Raw genomic sequence first — 21,573 nt, forward strand, 5'->3', positions numbered from 1 at the left:
AGCAGCAACATTATGCACAAAATGAGTTACAAACAACGCTAAGAAAACAACAGCCATCCCCTCCGGCGCCATTATTAATTAGGAAGTATATTTGAGTATGAGGTGTGTGAGCTTGTGTGTATGGGTTTTGTGTTACTGAGTGAGTCTATATGTGTCTCTTACTTACTACAGGAGTACTACTTACTACAGGAGATGGCATGATGACTGTTCAACAGTTTGATGGCCTGTTTTTCAGTCTTTCGGTCTCGGCTTTGATGTACCTGTACTGTCTCTTTCTGTTAAATGGTAGCAGAGTGAACAGATCATGACTCGGATGGCTGAGGTCCTTGATGAACTTCTTGGCCGTCCTTTGACACAGAGTGGAGGGCAGGCAGTGTGCCTCCGGTGATGCATTGAGCTGACCCCACAACCCACTGGAAAACCATTAGGTTGAGGGCCGTGCAGTTGCTGTACCAGGCTATGATGCTGCCTGACAGAATGCTCTCAATGGTGCATCTATAGACGTTTGTAAGGTTCTTATAGGCCATGCCACATTTCTACAGCTACCTGATGTTGTGCCTTCTTCACCATGGTGTCGGTGTGGTGGGACCATTGCAGGTCCTCAGTGATGTGCACATCAAGGAACTTGAAGCTCTTGACCCTCTCCACTGTGCCCCATCGATGTGGATGGGGTCATATTTCCTCTTCTGTCTCCTGTAGTCCACTATCAGCTCCGTTGTTTTTTATTTTCCTGACACAACTCCACCAAGGCTCTAGCCCTCCCTGTAGACAGTCGTGCCGTTGTTAGTAATCAGGCTTACCATTATCATGTCGTCAGCAAACTTGGTGATTGAGTTAGGGTCGTGTGTAGATATGTGGGTGAACAAGAAGAACAGGGAGTACAGTGTTAGCTAGTGTTCCGTGACTGCAGTACTCGCTGCGTGTGCCCTTTCATAATTCTTCAGTGTTCTCTCAGATTTTACCTCATTTCTTGAACTGTTTCAATCTATAATTTCTCACTTGCTCTCTCTCAATTTGTCTCTATGCGTGGTACTCATTTCTTTGTGTTTCTCTCCTCAGGGACAGAGAGGGCATCCTGGTCCACCTGGTCACACAGGAGAGCCTGTGAGTATTAAGTAGTTCATATCCAGTAAAAACTCAGTTATAACTGGTTACCACATGCCATGTTACCTCTACATACAAACACAAAAGGCACTGTTTTGATAGTACATAAATGCGGAGATAACAAAAATATCCCTAATCCCTCATTTTACTTTAGCCGGTCACAATACTTCACTCATTTCAAAACCTCTCCTTTTATGATGTGCATAAGGCCAACGCTTACTTATGTGGGTATAAAGCAGTGGTACTTGAGTAAAACTGTCATACTTGAGAGAAGGGAAAGTCACCCAGTAAAATACTACTTGAGTAAAAGTATAAAGGTGTTTGGTTTTCAATATACTTAAGTAGGAAAAGTAAAAGTATAAATAATATCAAATTCCTTATATTAAGCAAACCAGCCAGCACAATTTTCTTGTTTTTAAATGTACTGATAGCCAGGGGCACACTCCAACACTCCAACATAATTTACAAATTTGTGTTTAGTGAGTCTGCCAGATCAGATGCAGTAGGGATGACCAGGGATTTTCTCTTTAAGATTGTTAATTGGACATTTTTCCTGTCCTGCTAAACATTCCAAATGTAGTAGTACTTTTGGGTGTCAGCGAAAATGTATGGAGTAGAAAGTACATTATTTTCTTTAGGAATGTAGTAAAGCAAATGTAAAACTTGTCAAAAATAGAAATAGTATTACTTAAGTATTACTTTAACCACAGGATCAATGTCCCCCCCCCGTGGGATGGTTGAGCTAATGTAGGCTAATGTGATTAGCATGAAGTTGTAAGTAACAAGAACATTTCCCTGGACATAGACATATCTGATATGGGCAGCAAGCTTAAATCCTTGTTAATCTAACTGCACTGTCCAATTTACAGTAGCTGTTACAGTGAAAGAATACTATGTCAAATCAAATCACATTTATTTATAAAGCCCTTCTTACATCAGCTGATGTCACAAAGTGCTGTACAGAAACCCAGCCTAAAACCCCAAACAGCAAGCAATGCAGGTGTAGAAGCACCATGTTATTGTTTGAGGAGAGTACACAGTTTTGAAATTGAAAATGTATTAATAAACCAACTAGGCACATTTGGGCAGACTTGATTCAACATTTTGAACATAAATGCAATGGTTCATTGGATCAGTCAAAACTGTTGCACATACAATGCAAAAAATATCGAAATTGCATCTAACCTGGAATAATACATTGTTACCTTTCTCTTGCATTTCAAAGATGATTAAAAAATATATGATTTTTTTCTTTGTATTATCTTTAACCAGACCTAATGTGTTATATTCTCCTACGTTAATTTCACATTTCCACAAACTTCAAAGTGTTTCCTTTCAAATGGTATCAAGAATATGTATATCCTTGCTTCAGTTCCTGAGCTACAGGCAGTTAGATTTGGGTATGTCATTTTAGACGAAAATTGAAAAAAAGTGTTCGATCCTTAAGAGGTTTTAATGTAGTTTTACTTAAGTACTTTACACGACTGGTGTAAAGTTAACATTGTGTATTTGCAAAGCAATTGCTTTTGGCAATCAAATGTTGTGCTGGATATTTGGAATTATGCAGTTTGTTTTGGAAACATCTTCGCATTGTCGCTCTGTCAAAATGTCTCTGCTACAGTCCCATAGGAAAGCTCGTATCAATGACCCATGATGCAAAAAATACCTCCAAGACCAGAGCAACTCCAACCCATTATGTCTCGCCTCAGTCTGCCACTCTCCGTCAATGTCCAACAGCCCAAATTATGGACTGTATTATGGGATAGCAAAAGTGCTATGGCGACCATGGTAACGGATGATGATTTGGCATGCTAAAGCATCGATCAATCAGATTGATTCCTGGTCCATTATCGACTCTTGGGAGTTCCAGCCCCTTTTCAGCAGTTGGTAAATGGCTGAGCCAAACATGCCTGGAGGCAGCCAGATCTGACTGGCTGGGCTGTTCCAGCTGCAAGAGCAGAGCCACTCACACCATCCAACACAGACACAGCCACTCACACCATATCACTGTATAGCAGCACTATACTGATTCAACCCAAGGAACACACAACAGTAGCAATGCGCATTCCCCTCCCACCTCAGCATCTGTCTTTTTCATTCATCTATTTCTGTGTTTGAGGGGTGCAAAATCCACTTGTCACTTAAATCTCACTGGATTGATTATTTTCACTTTATTGCGACTCTTTCTTACTCTTGCTTTGTGCCTGTCGTTTTTTTCCCTTTAACGTTACAACCACAGACATGTTTGTAATGACCTGTCAAAATGGAATATATTGTCTTTCCGTTGCATCTATAACAACGCTAAAGCTTCATCAGGGATTTAATGCATGGTCTTGGAAATTACATCACAAGAAAGAGAAGGTAACATTATTTTGATGTGTGTTGATTTTTTTGCCCAATTGAAAAAAAAGTTATAATTTAATACAGTTGAAATGTTTACAAATTAAATGTGCTGAAATCAACACTCAGTTTATAGTGCTATTATGTCTGAACTCGCAAACAATGTTGTAACGTGTGCGCTGAGAATCGGGAAGCAAGTTCAGGGAGTGAGTGTTTTAATAAATAAACGTAACATAATACCAAACAAGAAAACACAAACAACACACATACATGACACTGGAACAGAAACAATGATGACTGGGGAAGGAACCAAACGGAGTGACATATTTAGGGAAGGTAATCAGGGAAGTGATGGCGTCCAAGTGAGTCTGATGAAGCTCAGGTGTGCATAACAATGGTGACAGGTGTGTGCCACAATGAGCAGCCTGGTGACCTAGAGGCCGGAGAAGGAGTGACAAATGTATAGTATGAAGGGAGTAGGAAAATGTATACATTCACGACTGTAAGTCACTCTGGATATGAGCTCTGGAAAAGAGCGTCTGCTAAATGACCCAAATGTAAATGAAAAATGTATGTAAAGATAGATGTAATATAGAGTCAAGCGGGTTGATTTTTAATCTGATGGTATACTGCTATTGACACACTTGCTGAATTAGGCAACAGAACGTGGTGAGTGCAGGTAAGCCTAGACAGTGCAAGTTTTTGGCGTTTGCAGCCCTGTTCCACCCCTTTATGTTAATTTATTCATATTGCAAATACACCGTATGTTTATGCAAATTAAGCATATAAAATGTACTTTATTTTAACACAAAATATTTTCACAAATACCTGATACCATTAGAACATGTATATATTAGTCCCCCCTAAAAATGTAATTTTACAATAAATGTAATACCTGAATTCCCAGGTTCTGGAGCGTCCGTAACACATCAAGGCTATTTAAGGTTCTGGAGCGTCCGTAACAGATCAAGGCTATTTAAGGTTCTGGAGCGTCCGTAACACATCAAGGCTATTTAAGGTTCTGGAGCGTCCGTAACACATCAAGGCTATTTAAGGTTCTGGAGCGTCCGTAATACATCAAGGCTATTTAAGGTTCTAGAGCGTCCGTAACATATCAAGGCTATTTTCAGCCTAATTGCAAGGAGTCCTCTTGAGGAAAATGGCCTTAGAGAGAAAAACTGTGGAAGGGACGTCAATGGATGGAGTTTCTTGAGGCATGAGGAGAGTGTGTTTGTGTCCTCCTCCACCCCTACTTCCCCAGTCTAAGACTATTTTTGCATGGACAAGATTAACAAATGCTTTTTTCTGTCTGAATGATGAGGCAAACAGTGATTGAGTAATAACTCTGTTTTGCATGATGCAATGTGATGTATTACCAGAGCAAAGAGCATAAGACTGGAGCATCTAATGACAAACCCGACCCTCCCATACCATATCTTCGAACCCCCTTACTGATTTAATGTTGATGGGGGTTGGCAGAGGGCTCCTCCTTTCACCTCTCCTCAGCTATACTTCTCTGAGGCTCTGCTGTATGCATAGGCCCGAGCCAAATGAATGGGGAAGCCTTCAATAGGAGGCTGTGTGCACTGTGCAGGGGCTATGCACGTCGAAGGAAGTTCTACATGAACACGTTTGCATTGTAAGAAATTAGATTTCAACCTGCCCATCCCATCTCCCATGCCAAGCCCTGATTGGATCAAATTCTTATGAACTTTTATTTAACTAGGGAAAAACACAAATGTGCCCTGGGAACAATAGAGAAAATAACATTTTATACCATTTAAAACACAAACTTAAATAGCAAGTATTATATACACAGTAAACAATCAAACAAAACAAACACATTGATCAATGTAAAAATCCTTAGCCTTTCTACTAAACTGACCCACAGACAACAACACATCCAAATGAAATGTTACTAGGAGATTATTACACATGATAGGGGCCTGGTAGGAAAAGGATGATTTGCCCAACTCTAAGGATACATGCGGTGTCTCCAGCATTAATCAACCCTGTCATCTAAGTGTTGTAATCCAAGACAGTGTCTCTGAATAAGTAAGGTGTGATCCACAGTGTCGAATGCCTTGGACAGGTCAATGAAGAGGGCAGCACAGTGTTTCTTCATATCTAAACAATTTACGAGATCATTTAAAATCATAGAAGTAGCAGAGATGGTACTAAGATAGTTTGGGAATGGGACGCTAATTATTTAGATCACTTGGGTCACTGCCTTTATGTAAAGGAAGCACATGGGCCGCCATCCAAACTCTAGGGATAGTATTATATTTAATTGTCAAGTTAAAAATATGTGTTAATGGTTCCTCAATCAAAAGACCAAAAAGCTGTTATTTGTATTTGTATTGATTATGGATCTCCATTAGCTGCTGCCCTGGCTTGTCTCCCCCTGTCTGGTACAGGTACCCCCACCACACTCCCCCCTCTCTACTGAGCTTTTGCTTACCTCCAGCCACACGCACTGTTGGGGCGAGTGACTCTGATCTTACAATGGCTGTCCCCAAGTCGTTTTTTTCCTTGTTCATTTTGCTATTTTGCTATTTGCCTCATGACTCCTGCATGCTTTGTTGACTATGAACTTTCTTGTTTACCCTACCGTGGAACAGACTGTTCGGGACTCTGACTCTCTATTGGTTACACAGACTTTTGGCCCCCCATCCTGTTCTATCCACCTCTCGCCGGCTTTGTATTCATGTTACCTGATGAAATTGCTGTATAATATGATCCTGTTGCCATCTAATGCACATTCTCATGTCATACATCAACACTGCAGAGCTTTCCCTGTCCTCTGCTGTGCCTTGATTGTATTACTGTTGATGATATCTGGAAATGTGCATGTACACCCAGGCCCATCTACTGTTGCTAGCCCCAATTCTGACTTGTGCTCTATCTGTTTCACGGATTTCTGCTCTCGTAAAATCCTGGGTTTTCTGCACGTTAATACTAGAAGATTATTAGCTAAAATGGATCAATTGAAAGTGTGGGTTCACAGCTCCAATCCAGATGTGTTGGTCATTACTAAGACGTGCTTAAGAAAAAGTGTTTTGAATACTGATGTTAACCTTTCTGGTTATAACCTTTTTCGGCAAGACAGATCTTCCAAAGTTGGGGAGTGGTAATCTTTTTCCAAGGATCACCTTCAGTACTCAGTTGTCCCCGCCAAGTCTGTCCCCAAACAATTTGATTTGCTGATTTTAAGCATTAAACTGTCAAATAACTCTTTGTTGACTGTTATGGGGTGTTATCGTCCTCCATCAGCGCTGGCCTGTACCCTACCTGCACCCTAAGCACTCTCCTGGCCCCTTACACTAAGTCTGAATTAGAGGTCGACCGATTATGGTTTTTCAATGCCGATACCGATTATTGGAGGACCAAAAAAAAGCCGATACCAATTCATCGGCCAATGTTTTTATTTTATTTATTTGAAATAATGACAATGACAACAATACTGAATGAAGACTTATTTTAACTTAACCTGTTAGTCCTATAGGGGCAGTATTTCATTTTTGGATAAAAAGACGTGCCCGTTTTAACCTCTTGCCTCTACTTGGGACGCTTGCGTCCCAACTAGAGCTCTGGAAATGCAAATGCGCTACGCTAAATGCTAATAGTATTAGTTAAAACTCAAAAGTTCATTAAAATACACATGCAGGGTATCAAATTAAAGCTACACTCGTTGTGAATCCAGGCAACAAGTCAGATTTTTAAAATGCTTTTCGGCGACAGCATGAGAAGCTATTATCTGATAGCATGCACCAATACACTACAACAGAAAAGCACAGCAGGGGACGTAAACAAAATAATTAGCATTTCGGCGTTACACAAACCGCACAATAAAATAGAAAACAGTCATTACCTTTCACCATCTTCTTTGTTGGCACTCCTAGATGTCCCATAAACACTATTGGGTCTTTATTTCGATTAAATCGGGCCATATAAAGCCAAGATATCGTTATATGTAGACTGTGTGATAAACGAAAAAAACAGCGATTTCACAACGTAACGTCATTTTTAAAATTCAAAAAGTAGACAATAAACTTTCACAAAACACTTCGAAATACGTTTGTAATGCTACTTTAGGTATTAGTAAACGTTAATAAGCGATAAAAATCATCCATAGGCGATGTAGAAATCATTAGCTGTCGTCTTGGAAAAAATTTCAGGAGAGAGCTCTTCCGGAATGATCTGGGCGGAGACCGGAGGTAAGTCGTGCCCCTCTTTCGGTTCAACCAAGAATCAAAGAGGATTCAATTCACAAGACTCTAGACAACATGGGGATGCTGTGGGAGTTGAATGCTCGGTCTTATCTAATTCGGCTCACTGTTAACAATTGCTGGAAGTGGCGCAAGGATATTTATTTCCATTTTCTGTGATCAGGTTTTCCTGCGCTTTCCGATGTAACGCACGTTATGTAATAGCCACAGTCGTGATTTAACCAGTTTTAAAAACGTCCGAGGGTTTCCTATCCACACATTCTAACCATATGAACGTACTATATTCCTGGCATGAGTAGCAGGGCGCTGAAATGTTGCGCGATTTTTAACAAAATGTTCAAAAAAGTAGAGGGTCGACTGAAGAGGTTAAGCGCAATATTTTGTCACGAAAAGATGCTCGAATATGCTTGGAATTGATAGCTTTGGAAAGAAGACAGTCTTACGTTTCCAGAAATGCAAAGATTTTCACTGTGAGTCCCTTAGAACAAATGTTTCGGGCAAAACCAAGATGTATGACCGACCAGGAAATGCACAGGATTTCTGAGGCTACGTTTTCCATGATCGCCTTATATGGCTGTGAATGCGACAGGAATCAACGGACTCTTTCTCTTGTTTCCCCAAGGTCTCTGCAGCATTGTGACGTATTTGTAGGCATATCATTGGAAGATTGACCATAAGAGACTACATTTACCAGGTGTCCCGCTAGGTGGCTGCGTGGCAATTGGTGCGCAAAAGTCAGGTCCCGGTATTTTTCCATTCAAATCTCAGAACAAACCAGGCTACAAGGACGGTGCTTTCAACGGAGAGAAATATGACAAACCACCTTCAGGATTGATTCAAACAACGTTTTCCATGTTTCAGTCAATATTATGGAGTTAATTCGGAAAAAAGTTCGACATGTAGGTGACTGAATTTTCGGTTAGTTTCGGTAGCCATATGCATAGTAACAAAAGGGAACGATGTGTCCTACACAAGAATCTTTCAGGAAAAACTGGACATCTGCTATGTAACTGAGAGTCTCCTCATTGAAACATCTGAAGTTCTTCAAAGGTAAATTATTTTATTTGATTCCTTGGCTGGTTTTTGTGAATATGTTGCGTGCTAAATGCTAATGCTAACGCTAAGCTAGCTATCACCACTCTTACACAAATTAGTGATTTTCTCTGGTTCTAAAGCATATTTTGAAAATCTGAGACGACAGGATTGTTAAGAAAAGGATACGCTTGAGAACAGGCATATTTATTTAGTTTCATTTGCGATTTTTAAAAATCGCTAATGTTGCGTTATGCTAATGAGCTTGAGGCTGTAGTAACGATACCGCATGCGGGATGGGGCGGACTAAGAGGTTAATTTAATACATCAATAAAATCAATTTAGCCCCAAATAAATAATGAAACATGTTCAATTTGGTTTAAATAATGCAAAAACAAAGTGTTGGAGAAGAAAGTAAAAGTACAATATGTGCCATGTAAAAAAGTTAACCTTTAAGTTCCTTGCTCAGAACATGAGAACATATGAAAACTGGTGGTTCCTTTGAACATGTGTCTTCAATATTCCCAGGTAAGAAGTTTTAGGTTGTAGTTATTATTGGAATTATAGGACTATTTCTCTCTATACCATTTGTATTTCATATACATTTGACTATTGGATGTTCTTATAGGCACTTTAGTATTACCAGTGTAACAGTATAGCTTCCGTCCCTCTCCTCGCCGCTACCTGGGCTCGAACAAGGAACACATCGACATCAGCCATCCTCGAAACATCGTTACCCATACAGAGCAAGGGGAATAACTACTCCAAGTCTCAGAGCGAGTGACATTTGAAAAGCTATTAGCGCGCACCCCGCTAACTAGCTAGCTATTTCACATCGATTACACCAGCCTAATCTCAGGAGTTGATAGGCTTGAAGTCATAAATAGCTCAATGCTTGAAGCACAATGAAGAGCTGCTGGCAAAACGCACAAAAGTGCTGTTTGAATGAATGCTTACGAGCCTGCTGGTGCCTACCATTGCTCAGTCAGACTGCTCTATCAAATCATAGACTTAATTAGAATATAATAGCACACAGAAATATGAGCCTTAGGTCATTAATATGGTCGAATCCGGAAACTATCATCTCGAAAACAAGACGTTTATTCTTTCAGTGGATTATGGAACCGTTCCGTATTTTATCTAAAGGGTGGCATCCATAAGTCTAAATATTCCTGTTACATTGCACAACCTTCAATGTTATGTCATAATTAAGTAAAATTCTGGCAAATTATGCGGCCCAAACTGTTGCATATACAGTGACTCTGCGTGCAATGAACGCAGGAGAAGTGACACAATTTCACCTGGTTCATATTGCCTGCTAACCTGGATTTATTTGAGCTAAATATGCAGGTTTAAAAATATATACTTCTGTGTATTGATTTTAAGAAAGGCATTGATGTTTATGGTTAGGTACACATTGGAGCAAGGACAGTCCTTTTTCGCGAATACGCACCGCATCGATTATATGCAACACAGGACACGCTAGATAAACTAGTAGTATCATCAACCATGTGTAGTTAACTAGTGATTATGATTGATTGATTGTTTTTTATAAGATAAGTTTAATGCTAGCTAGCAACTTACCTTGGCTTACTGCATTCGCGTAACAGGCAGGCTCCTCGTGGAGTGCAATGAGAGGCAGGTGTTTAGAGCATTGGACTAGTTAACTGTAAGGTTGCAAGATTGAATCCCTGAGCTGACAAGGTAAAAATCTGTCGTTCTGCCCCTGAACAAGGCAGTTAACCCACCGTTCCTAGGCCATCATTGAAAATAAGAATGTGTTCTTAACTGACTTGCCTAGTTATATAAAGATTAAATAAATGTAAAAAAAAAAAAGGCCAAATCGGTGTCCAAAAATACCGATTTCCGATTGTTATGAAAACTTGAAATCGGCCATAATTAAACGTCCATTCCGATTAATCCGTCGACCTCTAGTCTGAATTTGTCCTGCTACGAGACCTAAACTGGGACATGCTTAAATCACCTGACCAAGTCCTAAAGCAATAGGACTCCCAAAATCTTTCTCAGATTATTACCAATCCCACAAGGTATGACTCCAAATACCCAGAAGAGGCCACTCTCCTTGATATTATTCTCACAAATAATCCTGATAGGTACCAGTCTGGTGTTTTCTGTAATGACCTTAGTGATCACTCTTTTACAACCTGTGTTTGTAATGGTTGCTCAGTGAAACGTTCTGTCCTGATTTGTCATAGACACTTGCTAAAAAACTTAAATGAGTAAGCCTTCATTTATGACCTGGCCTCTGTAAAATGGTATAGAATCAGCTTGATCCACTCTGGTGAAGAGGCTTGGACCTTTTTTGATGTCTTCAGTGACATTGTTAACAAACACGCCCCCACGAAGAAAATTATTATTAAAAAAAGGTTCAGCCCTTTGTTCAACCGTGATCTTACAGAGTTACTCCACCTCAGAATTGCACTTGGCGAAAGGCTCAGCACACGCATACTCATGGTTGAATGGCTCTCGTTCAGGCAAATGAGAAAGAAGTGCACTCAGGCTCTCCGGAAGGCCAAACTTAGTTACTTTAAGGAGCAGTTCTCTCTCAGTGGGTCTAACCCCAAGAAGTTCTGGAAAACGGTTAAAGACCTGAAAAATAAACCCTCCTCCTCACAGCTGCCCATGTCCCTTAAAGTTGATGATGTGGTTGTTACTGACACGAAGTACATGGCTGAGCTCTTTAAGAACCAATTCATTAAGTCAGGAATTCTATTTGCCCACTCAACATTTCATCATCTCCCGCCCCGACGCTCCTCCCTCTTTTTTCCCTGCCCCACTACAAAGTTTCCCCCTGCAGGCGGTCACTGAGTCTGAGGTGCTAAAGGACCCCCAAAAAACATCTGGGTCAGATGGTTTAGACCCTTTCTTCTTTAAGGTTGCTGCTCCTATAATCCGGTCACTTCCTAACCATAGAGAGTCCTTATTTTCTAAGGTGGAGTAGGTCAGGGAGTGACTGGGGGTTAGTCTAGTTTATTATTTCTATGTGGGTGTTCTAGTTTTCATGTTTCTATGTTGTTAATTTGTATGATTCCCAATTAGAGGCAGCTGGTAATCGTTGTCTCTAATTGGGGATCATATTTATTAAGTAGTGTTTGTTCCCACCTGTGTTTGTGGGATATTGTATTTTGAGTAAGTGTATGTAGCACCTCTGTAGTCACGGTTTGTTTATTGTTTTATTGTTTCACTATTAATACATTATGTGGAACTCAACATTCGCTGCGCCTTGGTCCGTTACTACAAACGAACGTGACAAATCCCCAACCCTATCTCTGATCTTTTTAACCTCTCTCCTCTCTGGGGAGGTTCCCATTGCTTGGAAGGCAGTTAGGTATTTATTTAAAGGGGGAGATCAAGCTGATCCTAGCTGCTATAAGCCTATTTATTTTGTGCCCTGTTTATCTAAAGTGTTGGAAAAACTTGTCAATAATCAACTGACTGGCTTTCTTGATGTTTATAGTATTCTCTCTAGTATGCAATCTGGTTTCTGCTCAGGTTATGGATGTGTCACTGCATTCTTAAACATCCTCAATGATGTCATTGCCCTTGATTCTAAGCAATGTTGTCCTGCTATTTTTATTGACTTGGCCAAAGCTTTTGATACGGTAGACCATTCCATTCTTTTGGGCTGGCTAATGCTAAATGACTTAAATGTAAATGTAAATGTAATGAGTATTGGTGTCTCAAAGGGGTCTTTGGCCTGGTTTGCTAACTACCTATCTCAAAGAATTCAGTGTCTAAAGTCAGAACATCTGCTGTCTCAGCTACTGCCTGTCACGAAGGGTGTACACCAAGGCTCGATCCTAGGCCCCATGCTCTTCTCAATTTACATCAACAACATAGCTCAGGCAGTAGGAAGCTCTTCCATTTATATGCAGATGCTACAGTCTTATACTCAACTGGCCCATCCCTGGATTTTGTGTTAAATGCCCAACAACAAAGATTTCTTAGTGTCCAACAAGCTTTTTCAGCCTTTAACGTTTTTCTGAATACCTCCAAAACAAAGGTAACGTGGGCTGATAAGAAGAATGCACCTTTCCCCACAGGTGTGATTACTACCTCTGAGGGTTTAAAGCTTAAGATAGTCACCTTATACAAGTACTTGGGAGTATGGCTAGACGGTGCACTGTCCTTCTCTCAACACATATCAAAGCTGCAGGCTCAAGTTAAATCTAGACTTGGTTTCCTCTATCGTAATCACTCCTTTTTCACCCCAGCTGCAAACTAACCCTGATTCCGAGGACCATATTAACCATGCTAGATTACGGAGACATAATTTATAGATCGGCAGGTAGGGATGCTCTCGAGCGGCTAGATGTTCTTTACAATTCGGCCATCAGATTTGCCACCAATGCTCCTTATAGGACACATCACTGCACTCTATACTCTTCTGTAAACTGGTCATCTCTCTCGCAAGACCCACTGGTTGTTGCCTATTTATAAAACCCACTTAGGCCTCACTCTCCCTCTTATCTGAGATATCTACTGCAGCCCTCTTCCTCCACATACAACACCCATTTTTATTTATTTTTTTACCTTTATTTAACCAGGCAAGTCAGTTAAGAACACATTCTTATTTTCAATGACGGCCTGGGAACAGTGGGTTAACTGCCTGTTCAGGGGCAGAACGACAGATTTGTACCTTGTCAGCTCGGGGGTTTGAACTCGCAACCTTCTGGTTAATAGTCCAACGCTCTAACCACTAGGCTACGCTATTGCCGCTTGCTATAGACCACCTTCTGCCCTCAGCTTTGCCCTGGACACCATATGTGAATTGATTACCCCCCATTCTATCTTCAGAGCTTGTGTTGTTAGGTGACCTAAACTGGGACATGCTTAACACCTCAGCAATCCTACAATCTAAGCCTGATGCCCTCAATCTCACACAAATTATCAATGAACCTACCAGGTACAACCCCCAATCCTTTAACCCGGGCACTCTCATAGATATCATCCTAACCAACCTACCCTCCAAATACATCTCTGCTGTTTTCAACCAGGATCTCAGCGATCACTGCCTCATTGCCTGCGTCCGTAATGGGTCTGCGGTCAAACGACCACCCCTCATCACTGTCAAATGCTCCCTGAAACACTTCAGTGAGCAGGCCTTTCTAATCGACCTGGCCCGGGTATCCTGGAAGGGTATTGACCTCATTCCATCAGTAGAGAATTCCTGGTTATTATTTCGTCACCATCTTAAATAGCATGCTCCATTCAAAAAGTTTAGAATCAGGAATAGATATAGCCCTTGGTTCACTCCAGACCTGACTGCCCTTGACCAGCGCAAAAATATCCTGTGGCGTACTGCATTAGCATCAAATAGCACCCACGATATGCAACGTTTCAGAGAAGTTAGGAATCAATATACACAGGCTATTAGGAAAGGAAAGGCTAGCTTTTTCAAACAGAAATTTGCATCCTGAAGCACAAACTCAAAAAGGTTCTGGGACACTGTAAAGTCCATGGATAATAAGAGCACCTCCTCCCAGCCGCCCACTGCACTGAGGCTAGAAAACACTGTCACCACCAATAAATCCGCGATAATTGAGCATTTCTTTAAGGATTTTTCTACGGCTGGCCATGCTTTCCACCTGGCTACCCCTACCCTGGTCAACAGTCCTGCACCCCGCACAGCAACTTGCCCAAGCCTCCCCCATTTCTCCTTCACCCAAATCCAGATAGCTGATGTTCTGGAAGAGCTGCAAAATCTGGACCCCTCCAAATCAGCAGGGCTAGACAATCTGGACCCTCTCTTTCTAAAATGATCCGCCAAAATTCTTGCAACCCTCATTACTAACCTGTTCAACCTCTCTTTCGTATCATCTGAGATCCCCAAATATTGGAAAGCTGCCACGGTCATCCCCCTCTTCAAAGGGGGAGACAGTCTAGACCCAAACTGCTACAGACCTATATCTATCCTACCCTGCCTTCCTGAGGTCTTCGAAAGCCAAGTTAACAAACAGATTACCGACCATTTCGAATCCCACCGTAACTTTCCGCTGTGCAATCTGGTTTCCGAGCTGGTCATGGGTGCACCTCAGCCACTCTCAAGGTTCTAAACGATATCATAACCGCCATCGATAAGAGACAATACTGTGCAGCTGTATTCATCGAACTGGCCAAGGCTTTTGACTCTGTCATTCACCACATTCTTATCGGCAGAATCAAAAGCCTTGGTTTCTCAAAGGACTGCATCGCCTGGTTCACCAACTGCCTCTCCGACAAAGTTCAGTGTGTTAAATCGGAGGGTCTGTTGTCCGGACCTCTGGCAGTCTCTCGGGCCGACTCTTTTCTCTGTATACATCAATGATGTCGCTCTTGCTGCTGGTGTTTCTCTGATCCACCTCTACAACACCATTCTGTAAACCTCTGGCCCTTCTATATGTTAACTAACCTCCAGACGAAATTCAATGCCATACAACTAGCCTTCCATGGCCTCCAACTGTAAGTAAAATTAATGCATATTCTTCAACCGATCGCTGCCCGCACCTGGCCACCATCACTACTCTGGACAGTTCTGACTTAGAATATGTGGACAACTACAAATACCTAGGTGTCTGGTTAGACTTTAAACTCTCCTTCCAGACTCACATTTAGCATCTCCACTCCAAAATTAAATATAGAATCGGCTTCCTATTTCGCAACAAAGCATCCTTCCTTCACTCATGCTGTCAAACATACCCCCGTAAAACTGACTATCCTACCGATCCTTGACTTCGGCGATATCATTTACAAAATAGCCTCCAACACTCTACTCAGCAAATTGAATGGGGTCTATCACAATTCCATCCATTTTGTCACCAAAGCCCCATATACTACCCACCACTGCGACCTGTACACTCTCGTTGGCTGGCCATTGCTTCATATTCATCACCAAACCCACTGGCTCCAGGTCATATATAAGACTTTGCTGGGTAAAACCCCACCTTATCCCAGCTCACTGGTCACCATAGAAGCACCCACCCGTAGCACGCGCTCCAGCAGGGATATTTCACTGGTTAGCCCCAAAACCAATTCCTCTTTTGGCCGCCTTTCCTTCCAGTTCAAAATCACTGAAGCTGGAGACTCATATCTCCCACACTAACTTTAAGAACCAGCTGTCAGAGCAGCTCACAGATAACTGCACCTGTACATAGCCCATCTGTAAATAGCTCATCCAATTACCTCATCCCCATACTGTTATTTATTTTATTTATTTTGCTCCTTTCCACCCAAGTAACTCTACTTGCACACACATCTTCTGCACATCTATTACTCCAGTGTTTAATTGCTATATTATTTCGCCACTGTGGCCTATTTATTGCCTTTCCTCCCTTATCCTACCTCATTTGCACACACTGTATATAGACTTTTTCTATTGTATTATTGACTGTATGTTTGTTTATTCCGTGTGTAACTCTGTGTTGTTGTTTGTGTTGCACTGCTTTGCTTTATCTTGGCCAGGTCGCAGTAGTAAATGAGAACTTGTTCTCAACTGGCCTACCTGTTTAAATGAAGGTGAAATAAAACAATTTAAAAAATGAGTGCAGGGTGAGCTGCACACAGTGGACGTCCTACTTGGGCACACTACCTCAGCACTAACAGTATAACTCATGTTCATAGGCACATGATTACTACATACAATGGCTGTAGGATCAGCAGATGCATTACGGACAGTAAGAGGGACGTAAAATAAGGTTATTTACATTGTATCGTCCAACGCCACTAGAATATTGTACATTTGCTGAAGTATTATGACAACTCAGTGACACAATGGTAGAGAGTAAATGAGCATGACTTGGGTCATTGTCTCAACTCAGCCCTTTAATGCTGTAAAAGGATCCAGGAACCCAAATGATTTGGGTGGATCCCATCCTCTTATAATACATGCTTTGTTTCCAGAAGGTATCACAATTGTTAATAAATATTACACCCACAGAGCTGCAATAGTCTTGTAACCAGTTATGGAGAGCTAAAAGGCTGCTGAACTGCTCAATGCCGCTATTTAGGGAGGGCAGAGGGCCAGATATTATGGGGCTGTTTGTTGGTGTCAAGTAGAGACCCAATCGAACCCTTCATTTAAATTTCCACCTAAAAAGACATACCCAAATCTAACTGCTTATAGCTCAGGGCCTGAAGCAGGGATATGCATGTTCTTGATACTATTTGAAAGGAAACACTAAAGTTTGTGGAGATCTAAAATGAAAAGTCATGTTTTCTATTTTTATTTTTGTTGCATCATCCAATAAATGCAAAAGAAAGGCCATACATTGACATAGGTGACTCATTTCAGGAAACTATGCGTATGTCCCGGGTCACCACCTCACAAGAGAACCGTTTGAACAGAAACCTTTTTTTTAAATCAAAATGAGTGTTTGGCCAAAAATGCCTTCTGGAACGTGCACTTTCATGTGCCTTAATAACAAACTTCTATACCACCTGTAAATACATTTTTTTTTTTACGAGCCTAGTTGGTTTGGCCATGGAAAAAGCCAGCAACCTCCCTGCTAGCCATGATTGGCTGAGATAATGTGTGGGCTGGACATGCCGAGAAATTAGTTTGGATTGGTCTGCCATATAGCATGCTTCTGTCTATTTGAGCTGGTTAGTATGTGTACGTAATCCTGTCTAACGCGGCTTTGTCAAGTGTCAGTTGTGCAGAGGTGAGGACGGAGTCAGGCGCAGGACACAGAACTGAGTAAAATAACGTACTTTACTCTGAAAAATAAATCAGCCAAATAAATCCACGCAGGGATAACAAACCCTAACACAAAAGACTAACACAAGGCCAGGAATAATCATGCACAAAACAAAATGAGGACCAGGGGGTTAAATAGGGAAATAATAATAATGTAATGGGAACCAGGTGTGTACAATCAAGAAATAACAAATGGAAAAAGAAAGTGGATCGGTGTCAGCTAGAAAGCCGGTGACGACGACCGCCGAACACAGCCCAAACAAGGAGAGGCACCAACTTCGGCGGAAGTCGTGACAGGCTTTAAAATAAATATATTGCTTATTAGAACTGCATAAGTGTTGCTCCCCACTTTCTGGAGGACCAATTTTTGAAATCAGCGGAATTAGAGTTTGATAGCCAAGGAGATGGAGAAAACACCTGTCTCCGGATTACATCTTCAAACTAAGGGCAACCATGGCATCCGTGACAGGGAGAAGCGTCCATCCATATTGTATATGTGTAAGATAGTCTAGCTAGCTACATTTTCAGATATGACACATTTCTAATTTTTTTTTTTTTTTTTTTTTACCTTTATTTAACTAGGCAAGTCAGTTAAGAACAGATTCTTATTTTCAATGACGGCCTAGGAACAGTGGGTTGACTGCCTGTTCAGGGGCAGAACGACAGATTTGTACCTTGTCAGCTCGGGGGTTTGAACTTGCAACTTTCTGGTTACTAGTCCAACGCTCTAACCACTAGGCTACCCTGCCGCCCCATTTTGACATAAAGACTTTTCATTTCAAGGTAAAGTGCACTGTTAGCTCACTAACGTTTGCTGGCTGACTCGCTAACTATCGTTACATCATGCATTAGGATTCATTGTTTACCTAGCTAGCTATCTAGCTACATTTCTTAACAAAATACTCTCGTCTTAGTGTGCCAAACCACAGATAAATCGACAGAGCGAGTAATGTTCAGTGAGCTGTTCTCTCTCTCTCTCTTAGATGTCTGGAAATAGCTGGAAAGTTTTAACAGAATGGTTGGATCAACCATTAAATAAATGGGTGGGGCTAAGGCTTAAGAGGGTGTTAACAATGCTGAATGGGTCAAAGAAGGGCTCTCCAATAGTAGTAACAAAACATTGAAATATGGTTTTCTCAAAAGTTAGTTTACAATTTGATCAACTTTCAAAGCAGAATTACTTTCCCATTGTTTCTTCAAATGCAGTGTATGATATACCATTTTGTAGCACTGTCTCTACTTTTATCGAATGTAAAAAACAGAAATTAATATATTGCTACATAAGACCAAATCCAGGTGGTGAGTCACAATTTTACTTTTTGTGGCACCTGACCCCATGACTGAACATTAGTCCAGGTGTGACAAAACTTGAGCCTGTAGATCGTGCCTTGTTGATGTGTAGTATCAGCAATTGTTGCTGGCATGTCATGCTTAAGTTAGCTAGAAAAAAACTCCCCAAATACAGGTGTGCCAAGCTTGTAGCGCCATACCCAAGAAAACTCAAGGCTGTAATCGCTGCCAAAGGTGCTTCAACAAAGTACAGAGTAAAGGTTCTGAATTTTTATGTAAATATGATATTTCAGTATTTTTTTATTTTATACATTTGCAAACATTTCTGAAAACCTGTTTAAGTCAGGGGGTCTGAATATTTTATGGGTTCACTGTATAATTCCAAAACACAATCTTGTTGATATGCATTTGCATGTTAAAATGACTTGGTGGTTGTATCAACAATTGCATCAATTTAAATTGGATTTTTGTTAAAACATAAAATGTGATACCGAACACACTTTCAATGTGTTATTAGGATTGTTTGTTAATTTATGTATTGATTAATATTTCTATGTCTACATCTCTGCAATGCTGTCGCTGACAAGGAAAATAGACTCAAGCTTCAAGCGATCCTTGCATTGCAGACATGCTGCTTTAAGCGATTCTCGCTTCGCAGACCTATTGCTTTTACTTTCGGTATAGCATGTCTCATAGATCATGTGACTCACGTTATTGAGCCATTGCAGTGAAATGGCAGCTTTGGTTTAGTTTGACCGTTACACTGCCTAAGGCGCTGTCTGTCACTGGCTTACTGTAATTTTTATCAATCTTTTCTATCTGCCACAGGGGGAGCGAGGTCCAGATGGAAGCCCAGGTGCCAAAGGTTATCCTGGCAGGCAGGTGCAGTAAATCCTCTGATGTGCTGTGACTGTTATAGTGGGGTCAGGCTTGACTGGTACAGTGGGGTCAGGCTTGTCTGGTACAGTAGGGCTAGGGGTCAGATTTGTATTTTTACCTTCATTTTACCTTTATTTAACCTTTATTTAACCAGGCAAGTCAGTTAAGAACAAATTCTTATTTTCAATGACGGCCTAGTGGGTTAACTGCCTGTTCAGGGGTAGAACGACAGATTTGTACCTTGTCAGCTTGGGGGTTTGAACTTGCAACTTGCAACTTTGAACTTGCAACCTTCCGGTTACTAGTCCAACGCAACCTTCCGGTTACTAGTCCAATGCTCTAACCACTAGGCTACCCTGCTGCCCCAAGGGTCAGGGGTCAGGAGGTTATGCTCATCTAGAAGAGGGTTCAGACCAGCTCTTAACTGGTGGATTAAGGAGGATTAAGTGTTAACAGGATGTACCTGTGTAGGGGAGAGTGAATGTACTAGAGCTATGAAGCATAATTATGCGTATCACAATTCTGCACATCTACACCAAGTGCAGGACAAGAGTTGTTGTCATGTAAATCATGACACAAAGAGTCAGTTGAAGAGCTATAGTAAATCTTCCTAAGAATAAATGTTTTAACAATAAATTAAGAGACTCTTTTAACTCCATACTTCAAACCCAAGTCTGCTTCAGTCACAGCTGCTTTCCTGGCATCTACTCCTAGAATGGGTTACTGTCTTTCTAGAAACTGCTACACTAGAGGAAGTCCTTTCTCTCCCTGCTGTTAATCACACACCGACTCATAAATTCCCAATTAACAGACTCAAAAAATTGCACACAGACGCACAAACGCGCGCACACACACACACACACACACACACACACACACACACACACACACACACACACACACACACACACACACACACACACACATAGTGTCACTGTGATAATTGGTTGGTTTTTATCTTACCAATAATTGTGTTTAACCGTTCAACTACTTTTTCTCTGTCTTTGTCTTAGGGTTTGCCAGGTCCCATAGGAGCCATTGGGCCAAAAGGCACTCGGGTAGGTGTACCCTTAATTCCCTCTACCCCAATTATTTTCCAGTGGAGCCTGATTTTCTTTAGCAGTGCTATAGCCTGGACATTTGAGTCATACCCATAAACACCACACTGAACGCTGTTGTCATGCCTACGGGTCGTGATTTGATCAATTCTGGAAAGAGGCTGATGTTCTTATGTTTACTGTATGTTTTTGGTTTTCAAGGGCAATCCGTCTCTGTCTTCTATGTTTCGGATGATCTGACCTTGACCTCTATGCATCCGGCTTGACACAGATTTTAATACTCTCTGTTTACAGTGGATAGTGTCTCCAGTCTCCAGCAAAACACACTCGCTTGCCAAGAGTTGTTTAATCAAAGTTATTGGTTTTGTCTGCTATAACCCCCCCCCACACACACACACATACTGTACTTCTGCCTTTTCCACATAAACAGTTGTCTAACTGTATACAGCCGCCACACTCACACACACACACACTCAGTGATGTGATGTTATGTTGCACTTCATTAAAGACCCTTTATCAGCTCCCATGGCTGTTCCAAAACTGGCCCTGCCCCCACCGGCTGGAATTTCCTGTTTACAGTAGTAAAGAGGCCTTCCATCCTCTCCTTCTCGCCATCAGCAACCCCCATCCCCTGATCTACCACACAACCATCCCCCTGTCCTATCTACATCCATTCCCTACCTACCTATAACTACCACCGTATCTATCCCCTACCTACAACCATAAGCTATGCATCAACCAACTCCCTCACAACCCCTGGTTCACACATCTACCCCTTATCCCATATTTACCTTCAAGTACTTACCTACCTATAGTATACTACAGCTACCCCGTCAATTACATCTAACCACCCTGTATCTCTGATCTACATCTACCCTGTCTGCTACTGTGTCTCACAACAAGCCCCAGATCCCCTAGCTACAACTAACCAACTCACTACGACTAA

At 41.4% G+C, this 21,573-nt stretch overlaps 1 protein-coding gene across 1 annotated transcript in view; it reads left to right on the forward strand.

Annotated features, from left to right (window-relative positions):
• col27a1a (collagen, type XXVII, alpha 1a) overlaps nt 1-21,573 on the forward strand; it is a 250,288-nt gene that overhangs the window by 73,099 nt on the left and 155,616 nt on the right. The window contains exons 8-10 of the mRNA XM_029657740.2: nt 1,060-1,104; nt 19,519-19,572; nt 20,583-20,627. Coding sequence (XP_029513600.1) covers nt 1,060-1,104; nt 19,519-19,572; nt 20,583-20,627 — 144 coding nt within the window. The remainder of the gene's footprint in view (nt 1-1,059; nt 1,105-19,518; nt 19,573-20,582; nt 20,628-21,573) is intronic.

Source organism: Oncorhynchus nerka, linkage group LG4, assembly GCF_034236695.1.
Source record: "Oncorhynchus nerka isolate Pitt River linkage group LG4, Oner_Uvic_2.0, whole genome shotgun sequence".
Classification (NCBI taxonomy): domain Eukaryota; kingdom Metazoa; phylum Chordata; class Actinopteri; order Salmoniformes; family Salmonidae; genus Oncorhynchus; species Oncorhynchus nerka.